Source organism: Mytilus trossulus, chromosome 7, assembly GCF_036588685.1.
Source record: "Mytilus trossulus isolate FHL-02 chromosome 7, PNRI_Mtr1.1.1.hap1, whole genome shotgun sequence".
NCBI classification, from domain to species: domain Eukaryota; kingdom Metazoa; phylum Mollusca; class Bivalvia; order Mytilida; family Mytilidae; genus Mytilus; species Mytilus trossulus.
The window spans coordinates 69,144,556-69,157,004 of NC_086379.1; the positions used below are offsets into that span (position 1 = coordinate 69,144,556).

General features: G+C 31.2%; 1 protein-coding gene across 1 annotated transcript in view; it reads left to right on the top strand.

Moving 5' to 3' along the window:
• LOC134726624 (caskin-2-like) overlaps nucleotides 1–12,449 on the top strand; it is an 88,982-nt gene that overhangs the window by 36,952 nt on the left and 39,581 nt on the right. Inside the window, exons 10-11 of the mRNA XM_063591036.1 lie at nucleotides 9,695–9,803; nucleotides 10,731–10,871. Coding sequence (XP_063447106.1) covers nucleotides 9,695–9,803; nucleotides 10,731–10,871 — 250 coding nt within the window. The remainder of the gene's footprint in view (nucleotides 1–9,694; nucleotides 9,804–10,730; nucleotides 10,872–12,449) is intronic.

A 12,449-nucleotide genomic window follows, 5' to 3' on the forward strand; every position in this document is an offset into this window, starting at 1 on the left:
AAAGGCCTTTCAGAACATCAATCCATGTTGCATGTAAAGATTAGCTGAAAATATTATGTTTTAATAAAACACCCTCTCCATAATTAATGGAGCATTAGGGGATGCTATCCACTGCCTGTCTTTTTGACATTTTTGGCAGACTTTTTTCTAATCTATGTCATTCAAGCGCTTGCTCTGAATACACTGTACATCAAACACTTTAAAGATCATGATTTGAAAAAAGTAAAGTCTGGAAACAAACTCCGCGGATATGATCTAAATTCCTGGAATTTTCCGATTTTTTAAATAAAAAAAATACGAATTTTGAAACACCAATAAAATTATTTGGGCGGCAAGATTTTCAGTGGGTCGGGCGGCAATGCCAAACAAATGAAATTTTATTTTAGGCCTAACAAGCAGTTTTTTTACATCATGTATTTAAATGAGTAGTAATTGTTGCAAACTCCATTAGAATATTTTAATTGAAATTAGTTTTGGAATAAGGGAAAGGGGGATGTGAATAAAAAATTGGGTTAAATTTTTCTCATTTGAAATTTCATAAATAAAAAGAAAATTTCTTCAAACATTTTTTTGAGAGGATTAATATTCAACAGCATAGTGAATTGCTCTAAGAGAAAACAAAAATTTTAAGTTCATTTGAATACATTCATTCTGTGTCAGAAACCTATGCTGTGTCAACTATTTAATCACAATCCAAATTTACAGCGGAATCCAGCTTGAATGTTGTGTCCATACTTGCCCCAACTGTTCAGGGTTCAACCTCTGCGGTCGTATAAAGCTACGCCCTGCGGAGCATCTGGTTTGTGTTTGAATTATTTTATATTTGCCATTTCGTATCCTTTTAAAGCTTATTTTGCGGTATGGGTTTTGCCCAAGCTGAAGACTGTTCTGTGACCTATAGTTGTTTTAAATTTCGACATCACTTACTCTGCAGTGGATAGTTGTCTCAATTTGGCAAGCATCCTACATCTCATTTGTATACTTATGATATAATCTGATGTTGTTCAGATAAAAATGATTGCTTAGTTTAAGTCTATTTTAGTGACATGTCACTTATTACAAATGATATAAAGATACATGTTAACATTATGTCATGAACATTACTACACTTTTACTATGAGTAATACAACTTTTGACTGGTTCCCTGATGATGAAATCACAGAAGTTTTGTATGTCCAGTAAGTCTGGCTGAGATTTATTTGTTTATGGTCAAGTGTTATCACTTTTTAAGGTCAGTGTTCTATGTATGATAACTTTATGTATTGTAAACGTCATGTCAAGTCAAGGTCAAACTAGATAACTGTTAAATGAAGGACCTAGACCTAGTTTAAAGATGGACCTGTGTTTCATGTTTAGAGCATCTTGGTTGTATGTTTAGGACTATTAAGAAGTATGTGTTTTTATAATTTGGTTTTGCAAAGTTTACATGGCACTGTTTTATTGTTTAGATTAATTTATGCAGGTAAATTTCATCTTTCATTCAGATTTGAATAGAATAGTGACGACAATTTTTGAATACTTATTTCATAATCAGTGTGTTTTTGTATTGTGTCTTATAGAATTTGTTTGAGGCATCACATTGAGTTATTCTGTATCTGTATTAGGAAATCCCTCCTTCAAAGAAGCACTTCAGTGTTTTACATGACAAAGTTTGGTTTTAGGTTCAGCTGCTGTGTGACTGGAATTGTAATTAGGGCCCCAACTTTAGTCGGGTCGCCCTATAGTGATCAGTCTGTCCTTCTGTCTGTCCGTCCGTCCGTAACACTTTTACTTTGTGTCCGCTCCATATCTAGAAAACCATTATGATTTCATACTTTATACTTTACATGCTTATTAACCACCACCAGAGGGCGTGGCATGACGTATGTACAACTTTCTAGGTCAAAGGTCAAGGTAAAAAGAACTTTGGTTTCAGTTGACAACCCTGTGTCCTGTGGTGTGATCGTGTCCGCTCTATATCTGGATAATCTTTATGATTTCAAAGTTTATACTTGACATCCATTTTAACCACCATCAGAGGGCATTTCATGATGTATGTACAACTTCCTAGGTCAAAGGTCAAGGTAAAAAAAACTTTGGTTTTAGTTTACAACCCTGTGTCCTGAGTTGAAGATTGTGTCTGCTCTATATCTTGGGAACAGTTATGATTTCAAATATTATACTTGACATCCATTTTAACCAACACCAGAGGGTGTGTCATGATGTATGTACAACTTCCTAGGTCAAAGGTCTGTCTGTCTGTTGGTCTGTCCATCGCTTACAATTTTGATTCACACTATATTTATTTACCCAACGTTATTGACAGCGGGGCCCACAGAGATGGCTTCCATCTCAATGATATCTAGTTCTAATTGTTTCTAGAATTCCTATGAAGAGGCAAACTACAAATTTATGATTATTCCAAAGGCTTCTTAAAAGAGCAACACAGTATGTTTCAAATGAACATCTATAAGATTTAGACTGTTGGATGGGTTGAGGTGAGGTGGGGATGGAAGAAATTTAAACAGAATATTACTTCATGTAAAATAAACCTTAAAAATGATTCTAAGACTTAGCCACACAATTCTTCCTGATATGGCACTTTTATCCTTTCAGTACAACTTGAAGTGAATACAGAAAATAATCTCCACAAAAATGGAGTTTTAAAATCCAACTTTTTCTTAACATGAACTATGATGGTTATAAAATATTGAATCCATAGGTGTCTAAGTTGAACTCATCATTGTTTCAAATGCTCTTTTTTGTGTACTTTAAACATGAAAGAACAACTCCTGGTTTTAGTGAATCAGTAATTCTAAAAGTAAATATTGTCGTTGTACCAAAAGATTTTCAGTGTTGCTATTACTTTTGATGTCTGTTGCCCTTCACAGTATTTTAATATTATTGATTAAAGATTAGGTAATGCAATAAGGTTTTTTCCAAAGTCGTTTTCCTACTTGACATAAAATTCCAAAGCCATGACAAATTTTCTTTAACTATTGATAGTACTCAAACAAACCTTGTAAGGTTTTTTAAATGCACTAAATTCCACTGTACTCCAAGTTGAGTATATAGTGTTCAGTATTCCTTTCTATTTTGAATTAATGGAACAATTGTGACAAATTTTTAGGAGACCACCAAGTGTGATCAGGTTTTAATATTTTCGCACCTTCAGTTTCCTTATTTACATAAAAAGTTCAGTGTAAATATGCCATTCTTCTCACATTTTTCAAATTTATGTGTCTTTTAACATGTAATCAGTATCTTGACTGCAAATTCCTTTAAAATGAAATTTAAAGAAGTAACTGAGGAAAGGAACAAATTTGAATAAGGATCTGCCTTTGGACCAAATATTACTAAAATGTGTTACTTGTTTGTACGTTAACTGGGGTGTCATCTAAAAAATAGGATTAATTGATCCGAACAATAATTCTTGGAGTGTCCACAAGTAATTTTACAAGTTTTCTCCATTATAAAATCATTATGGTGAATAGATATTATACTACTGACTATGGGAAAGAACCAAAAAAGTCTGTTGAATTTAATTTTTGAACTAAAAAATATATGTGAGGTTAAAAAAAACCAAAACAATTGTAGTATATTTCTTAAATACTTCTTGTAAAATACAAATGATTAGAAAAATAATTAAAAGATTTTCATTTTTGTCTTCTTTTTTTTTGTGTTAAAACATATACAGTGCTCATCTTTTTTAGTTTAATTCCAAGACATTTTAAAACTAAGTTATAGCTTTGAAAGACAGTTCCAATTTCATCATTTTCGGACAACATTTTGTCCTTTATATCTTCAAGTAATTGAGAACTTTTCTGACCACAGAATTAATTAATTAATGGTTACCATGGGAAATCTATGTAATTACAATAAGTATCATATGCAGGATTAATTAAGTGTGGAATATAACACTATACAATGGTAAATGTGGAATATAACACTATACAATGGTAAATGTGGAATATAACACTATACAATGGTAAATAAACAGTCTAGACAAGGATAAACAGTACCACCATGGAGATGTATCTTATTTCAGGGTACACATTATAATGAGAAAAACAAATCTTTGTGGGAAACAAAAAATCAAATTGGGATAGCCTTACTTTACATTTTTTTTCTTCAGATTGTTGATTCAGAGTTTTATGCATAGGAGAAAGTGCACTTAGTCTATAAAGGTTCAACATTTAGAATCTTTATAAACCTTCAGCTTTCAGTGCAATGCTTCTTAATGAGATTGGATTAATTTAAAAATAATTTGAACATTTTTTAGTCTTTTCAAAAATAACTGGCTTTTGCATTGCTTTCGGTTAAAAAAAATTGTCTATATTCAAATAACAGAATATTTTTTTGAATCATATTTTCTTGTCATATCTAATCACTGTTTGTTTCTGATGTTCAGATGTATATGAGTATATATATACATTTGAAATTATACATAACATCATGAGATAGAATACAGGGCCACAATTACTTCTCATGGAATATTGTCCACATAAAGTTAGTTATCACACCTACCCTAACCAAACTTGCCACAGTTAGAATTGTTTTGGACTAAGCTTTATTTGGATTTGTGAATGGACATGAGAATTGTTTTGGACTAAATTTTATGACAGAGGTAGATTTGTGAATGGACATTACAGAGAACCATTAAGATGTACTTGACACCCACAGAGTGGCATGTGTATCTATAGTATGTGTAAACAAGAACCTGTTGTTTGTGTATGTAAACATTGGTCAGCTGGTCTCTAATCTTCTCATGCTGTTAAAGTCTACAATATAATATCTATTTCTTATTGATAAAAACTCTATTTTTATATTTTTGTTGTCTGAAAAAGGGGTCTTAGGATATGAAAACAATGTTGATATTTTAATAATAAACTTCAAAAATAATCTGTTAGAGTCAACAACCAAACAAAATCATATAATTTAATATTTTGAATTTTACAAAGGTATTAAAATACCTTACGTATGCCCCCACCCTACCCCCTCAAAAATTGTAAATAAAAAAGTTAACTGATAATTCACAGTACATAAGGAAAAATTGAAGAAAAAATTGAAAGATTTATTATTTTCACAACACAAAACTCTGAAATAAAATAAATTAATCAAGTCTTCACCCTTTATTTGGAACTATCATTTAGAATTATCTAAAGTAGCACTTTATAACACTTCAATTAAAAATTAATCGATAGAATCAAAATAATTTCTTTTTAAAGAAAAATTATCAAACACAGCCTTCACTTCTGTATTTAGAATTATTATTTAGTGTCCAAAACACCAGCATATAAATTGAATTTGTCTGGAATGTTTGAAGAAAAGTTGAAGTGTACCTGTAAATGGTTACATAACTGAATGTTTACAGTAAACACTTTATTAAGAGATAACTTTTAAATGTCCTCTCTGTTGGCACGATACCAAACAGTGCATTTCCTAGTTTATTTATGCAACAGTCTGTGCCTTCAAATGATGGGAATTCATAGTTTTTCCTGGACATAGATTGACAAACTATCATTTTGTTTCTGTACGTTTGTTGATTTTATAAGGAAATTTATTAGGTGTAACTTAAGTATTGGATAGTATTAGGATGTAAACAAATATATTTACTATATTGATCAAAAGGTGATATTTTTAAGGTCTTTCCCCTAGGTGAGGAAAGACCTTATTGTTTTTCTAATGTTTTTTTTTCTTTTTCTTTTTAAGGTCTTTCCTCTCCGTGAGGAAAGACCTTATTGTTTTTCTAATGTTTTTTTTTCTTTTTTTTCTTCCAGCATTTGTTTGGCTCGCCCTCCTACCGCTTCTATTGGAGTTATCAATACCAAAATTAAACCATCAATAGACCTCAACATGAACTTTTACCAGATGAACTTTTGTAGGATTTCACCTTCCCCTTAAGAAGTTATCTCCCTTTTGTTGATTTTTTTCAACATGGTCCCCCCAAAATGTGTTAAAAGATATCACGACTTTATTTGGACAAAAGGTAGATCTCATCATAATGTATTACCATATGAGGCTGCATAGGATTTCATCATCTACTTTGAGAGTTATATCCCCTTGAATCAATTTCTTTTATTTGCATTTTTTTCAAAAAGTATTAGAGATAGAATTTAATTGAAAATGACAGCATGTATTAGAACAGATGGCAATGTTTATAAACATAAACAATTTATTTGTTATTAACCCTTATAAGGAGTTATTTCCCTTTAGAAATTAAAAATATATTTTCAAAAATTTATATTCGAGAACCGGAAGTCATAGAGACTTGTAACCTTCACCAATAATCTTAAATTCATATGACCTTTAATATGCACCCAAGGTCAAAGGTCACCGAGTGCAAACAAAAATTACGCTGCAATTTCAAGCTTACATATTAGGAAAACGATAAGACTTTGCTGCATACATACAGCGTATGAAATGTTCTTCTCGACAAGCTCTACATTTTATACAATAAGCCCAAAAATGTCCGACCGTCTGTTCAAAAGTTACAACGGGATGATTCTTAAAAGTATAGTATTGTGTGAATATCTTTTTAAAGGTAACAGATATCAACCTACTATAAACTGCAAAGATGATCAGTAGTTCGAGACCTTCAATTTGAGGTCAATGTCAGGTCATGATGAAATTTCACCTTGACCTTCACAGTATACTATGACCTTGACCTTGTGATAGTTGAAAGGTTAAGTGGTCCTGAGTTGAATGGTGCTAGTCCCATGTTTCTACGACTTCCGGTTCTTAAGTTTAGTATTGCATCATATATTTGATGATAAATTGTGACCTTTATGAACTTTGAAATTGTCCCAATTCTTTTTCTATAATGTTGTTGTTCAACTGTATATCGTTTATCATTTAACATATTTGAAATATCTATAGTCCTTTTAGAGATAATGCAGTTTGAAGTTTTGCGAGCGGAGGCATGTATTTCTGAATCATCAAGAGTTTACCACTTAAAATGTCTTAGAAATTGAAGAGGTTGACATAGTTATATGTTTGACCAAATACCAAAAACATTCCATGGAAAAAAACACCAAAAAATCAATTTGAAATTTTCAAGTTTTGCATTGACTTTGTAAGTTTCATAACTTCTATTTATATAGTTGATATTGCATCATTATTTGCACTTTGTCAAATGGGGTCATCTGATATATCAAATTGAAGGTCTCAATAAACTCTACTTAAAAATGAAAATTTTAAACCTCCTTTTCATCCCAGGGGGACGGGTGGGGTCATTTAGTGCAAACATTCAAATTTCTCAGATGGTAAGGTTGTTGCATATCAAATGAAAGAACATAAAGCGTACATTTCAAATTTCAAATTGACGTCTCCAAAAAATTGGTTGGATGGGGTCATTGAGTGCAAAAAATAAATTTTCTTTTAAGGTAGGGTTGTTGTATATCAAATGAAAGGTCATGATGTGTACATTTGATATATCAAATTCCCGACCTCCAAAAATTAGTTGGATAGGGTTATTAAGTGCAAAAATCAAACTTTTTAGAACATGGTGTTGTCGCATATCAAAAGAAAGCTCATCTACTCTGTTCCATGTATCATAATTCCGATCTCAAAAATGTAGGCGGATGAGGTCATTAAGTGTAAAAAGCGAAAAGTTTCAGAAGGTATGCTGTCTTATATCAAACGAAAGGTCGTACAAATTACAATACGAAAACATCACTTTTACAGGAAAGACCTTTCAATTGTTTTACAAACAATTGAGATACTAGTTTTTCTTTTTTTTCTTCCAACATTTGTTTGACAAGGCCTCCTCCCCTTTCTGTTGAAGTTATCAAGACCAAATATGGACCATCGATAGACCTCATAATGAACTTTTACAAGATGAACTTTTGTAGGATTTCATCATCCCCTTTAGAAGTTATCTCCCTTTTATTGATTTTTTTCAACATGGCCCCCCTTAAATGTTTTAAAAGATATCATGACCTTATTTGGACAATAGCTAGATCTTATCATGATGTGTTACCATATGAGGCTGCTAAGGATTTCATCATCCGTTATGAAAGTTATGTCCCTTTGAATCCATTTCTTTCTTTTACATTTTTCTCAAAAAGTATTCAAGCTAGAATTGATTTGAAAACAGCAACATGTACAAGAACAGATGGCAATGTTAATGAACATGTACAATCATTTTGTTATTAATCCTTATAAGGAGTTATTCCCCTTGAAAAATTGTACATAATTTTAGAAAAATTGTATTTCGAGAACCAGAAGTCGTAGAGACTTGGGACCTTCACCAATAATCTGTAATTCATGTGACCTTTACTATGCACCCAAGGTCAAAGGTCACTGAGTGCAAAAAAAAATTACGCTGCAATTTCAAGCTTACATATTAGGAAAACGATAAGACTTTGCTGCATACATACAGCGTATAAATTGTTCCTCTCGACAAGCTCTACATTTTATATGATCAGTCCAAAAATGTCCGACTGTCTGTTCAAAAGTTACAACGGGATGATTCTTAAAAATCTAGTATTTTGTGTATATCTTTTTGAAGGTAACAGATATCAACCTACTATAAACTGCAAAAATGATCAGTAATTCAAGACCTTCAATTTGAGGTCAATGTCAGGTCATGATGAAATTTTACCCTGACCTTCACAGTATACTATGACCTTGACCTTGTGATATTTGAAAGGTCAAGTGGTGCTGAGTTGAATGGTGGTAGTCCCATGTCTCCACGACTTCCGGTTCTCAAGTTTGGTATTTCATCATATATTTGATGATTAATTTTGACCCTGGTGAACTTTGAAATCATCCCAATTCTTTTTCTATAATGGTGTCCTTTAACTGTAGATCATTTACCTTTTAACAGATTGGAGATATCTATTGTCGCTTTAGAAATAATGCAGTTCGAAATTTTACGTGCAGTGGCATATATTTCTGAATCAACAACAGTTTAACACTTAAAATGTTTACGAAATTTAAGAGGTTAACCTAATTATATGCTTAACCAAATACCAAAAACATTCCATTTAAAAAAACACCAAAAAAATCAATTTGAAATTTTCATGTTTTGCATTGACTTTGTAAGTTTCATAACTTCTATTTATATCGTCGATATTGCATCATTTTTTGCACTTTGTCAAATGGGGTCAACTGATATATCAAATTGAAGGTCTTAATAAACTCTACTTAAAAATGAAAATTTTAAACCTCTTTTTCATCCCAGGTGGAAGGCTGGGGTCATTTAGTGCAAAAATTCAAATTTCTCAGATGGTAAGGTTGTCGCATATCAAACGAAAGAACATAAAGCGTACATTTCAAATTTCAAATTGACGTTTCCCGAAAATGGGTTGGATGGGGTTATTGAGTGCAAAAATTATTTTTTCTTTTAATGTATGGTTGTTGTATATCAAATGAAAGGTCATGATGTGTACATTTGAAATATCAAATTTCCGACCCCCAAAAAAAAGTTGAACAGGGTTATTAAGTGCAAAAATCAAACTTTCTAGAACATGCCGTTGTCGCATATCAAATGAAAGCTCATCTACTCTATGTTACATATATCATACTTCCAATCTCAAAAATGTAGGCGGATGAGGTCATTAAAAGTTAAAAGTGAAAAGTTTGAGAAGGTATGCTTGTCGTATATCAAACGAAAGGTAGTACTAAGAACATTACGAAAACATCACTTTTACAGGAAAGACCTTTCAATTGTTTTACAAACAATTGAGATACTAGTTTTTCTTTATTTTAGGTTTTAGAACAGAGTGAAGGATTGTGGAAAGGATGTGTTATAACAGACGGACGGACAGCTAAAGCTGGATACTTTCCTCCCGATCATGTCGTGCTTATTGACAAAAGTGGTAAGTTTAACAGCTAGATTTTCTACAATCTGGATCACTTGGTGTTAGGTTACCTCTAATCTGAAAGTGGAGTGCTTATTTGACCCAATATTCTCAAGAAGTTGGGGGAAAATGTTTTTTACCTCTATGGCATTAATTTCATTCAAAGGGCTGCTGAATCCTATACTCTATGTGGGATTTAAACCATTCTTGGGTATTAGTTCACATATAATGAGATGAAAATCCCAATTGATTTTGAGGTCAATAACTCTCAGGTCAAGGCTACATTCACTTAATAACTCAAAGGTCAAGGTTACAGTCACTTAATTACTCTTAGGTCAAGGTTACAATCACTTGCTGTCCCTTCATATATTTTTTGTACCTCCAATATAAATAAGGGATGTATACTGGTTTACCTATAGTCTTCTTTCTGTCCATTCATCTATCCCTGACTTAATGTTCACCAACGTTATATATGTATACATGTACTACTAAGTTGAAATTTGGTTATAAACTTCACATTTGCTAAACATGTGCTTGTCTTCTTTCTCTTGTCTGCTACCACTTTGTTAGGTATATGTATTTGTATTCAGCAAAAATTATATGATATTAAAAGTAAACAGTTTATTTAAGGAAAATCATATTTAACTACAGCCTCTATAAAACACCCAAGTCAAGGCTATAACAGCTGATAGCAAAGTAAATAAATAACACATAACTTTCTCATTTTAATATAAACATAATTTAAACAAAGATTGTATCAGGTTAGACGTACAAGATCCTACATTGAAACATATTTATTTTATATCCAAATAAATTTGCCACCGCATATTTGATGCATTAGATACTTATGCAATGCATAGCTTTCAATGAAGTGTTTATATTTTGAAGGCAGGTTTTTTTGTGCACAGATTATTGAGTAAATAGTATTTTGGGACATTATTTCAGCTATGATGTCAAGTTATTCTCCTGGTAAGAAGGTGGGAATGCCACAAGTACCAGACGTTATAAGTCGTAACCAACATGTGTTTTCATCAGACGATGGTTTCCCGCCACCTCCACCATCAGTTTTCTTCCCCCCAGAACGAGGTGAGTTAAATTAAATTTATATCAGAATAATTTAATTTGGGATGTAATATGTTTTTTGATTGGCTGACATTTTTTTTGTTTATCAGCTCATAGGCATAATTTTATCAAATTGACCAAAGTTTTTTCGTAATTTATTCCTTAAAAATTGAATTAAAAATTAAAATTAACATATGGGATTGCTATAATATTTTTTATGTCTTTTTGCAATAACCTAAAATTTGTGGTGCACACTTTTAAATAACCTGCTACACAGATTATTCAGTACGCACCACATTTTAAGGTTAATTCTTCTTTATATATATAGAAAGTATACAGTCATTTCTTAAATATAAAAAATCAAACACTGATTAGTAAAAAATTTGGTTCATGCAGTATATCCTAAACAAAATAGAGGGGGATAAAGTGTAGGTGGGACTTCCTGCCTTTCCACTAAATTATAAAGTTTGTACACATCTTCATTGTTGAACAGGTATGCATTAATTCATTATCTGATGTCTGATATAAAGTGGCAATTATTCTAATATATTTGGGTTGTATTTTTAGTGCAATCTAGTGGTCTATTTATACTGTGAGAAAAACTCTTTAGAATGCATACCTGCACCATCGATCTATTTAAACATGATGTATTGGTTATAAAAACTAATTATATTTAGGTATTTCATTTTTCCTTTCATCTTAATTGCAGTTTTTATAGAATTTGATGTATTATTATGCCCAGTATAAAATATTTAATGATAAATCATAAAGATTTAGGTATAAAGTAAGCATTAAAGGGGGCAGTCTACATCAAATTCCAATTTATTCCTCTATTATATCACTTTCTTGGTTAATTAAATATTCACAGTATTATAGTGTATAGTGTTCTTGTATTACATAAATTGAATGTGAAACTGTAATGTAGTTATTTTATGGTTGAGTTATATTTAATGGGATTAGATATCAAACAGTGGGACCCCTTTCTAAGGGATTAGTGCGAAATAGACTCTGTAAAGGTGATAAATGGCATCACCTAAAATTAAATGATCAATTTATCAATGGATTGTACAAAATGAGAACAAAAAAGTATGTCAACATTAAATTTATTTTGACCATGTGGGTCTTGATTGAAACAAATGATTTTTGATGTATTATAATTTTTCTAAAAAAAAATATAAAAGGAAAAAAGCAACAAAATTGTGTATTATGTTAATTATTATCTTTTACTGTTATTAGAAAGATTTTAGACAAAAGTATTGTTTAAAACATTGTCTTGAGGTTGTATTTTAATGGGCTTCTGCTATTGATGTTGATCAAACCATTAACATTTGTACAAATTTTATGAATGATTTTTTTTATATATTTTTTTTTTATTTATTAGTGCATAAAATATTACATAAATTAAGGTAAATAAAAGTGACAAGTATAATTAAAGGTAAAAAAAAAACCACATAAACTTATGTTAAGATATGCCACATGTTTGGGAACATAATGATAAATTGTTCTTGCATTGTTATAGTGTAGATTCTATATATTTTTCAAATGATAATTATTAACTCTCTAATGTTTCATTTTTTTGGTGATTTATTTTCTTCAAAGAAA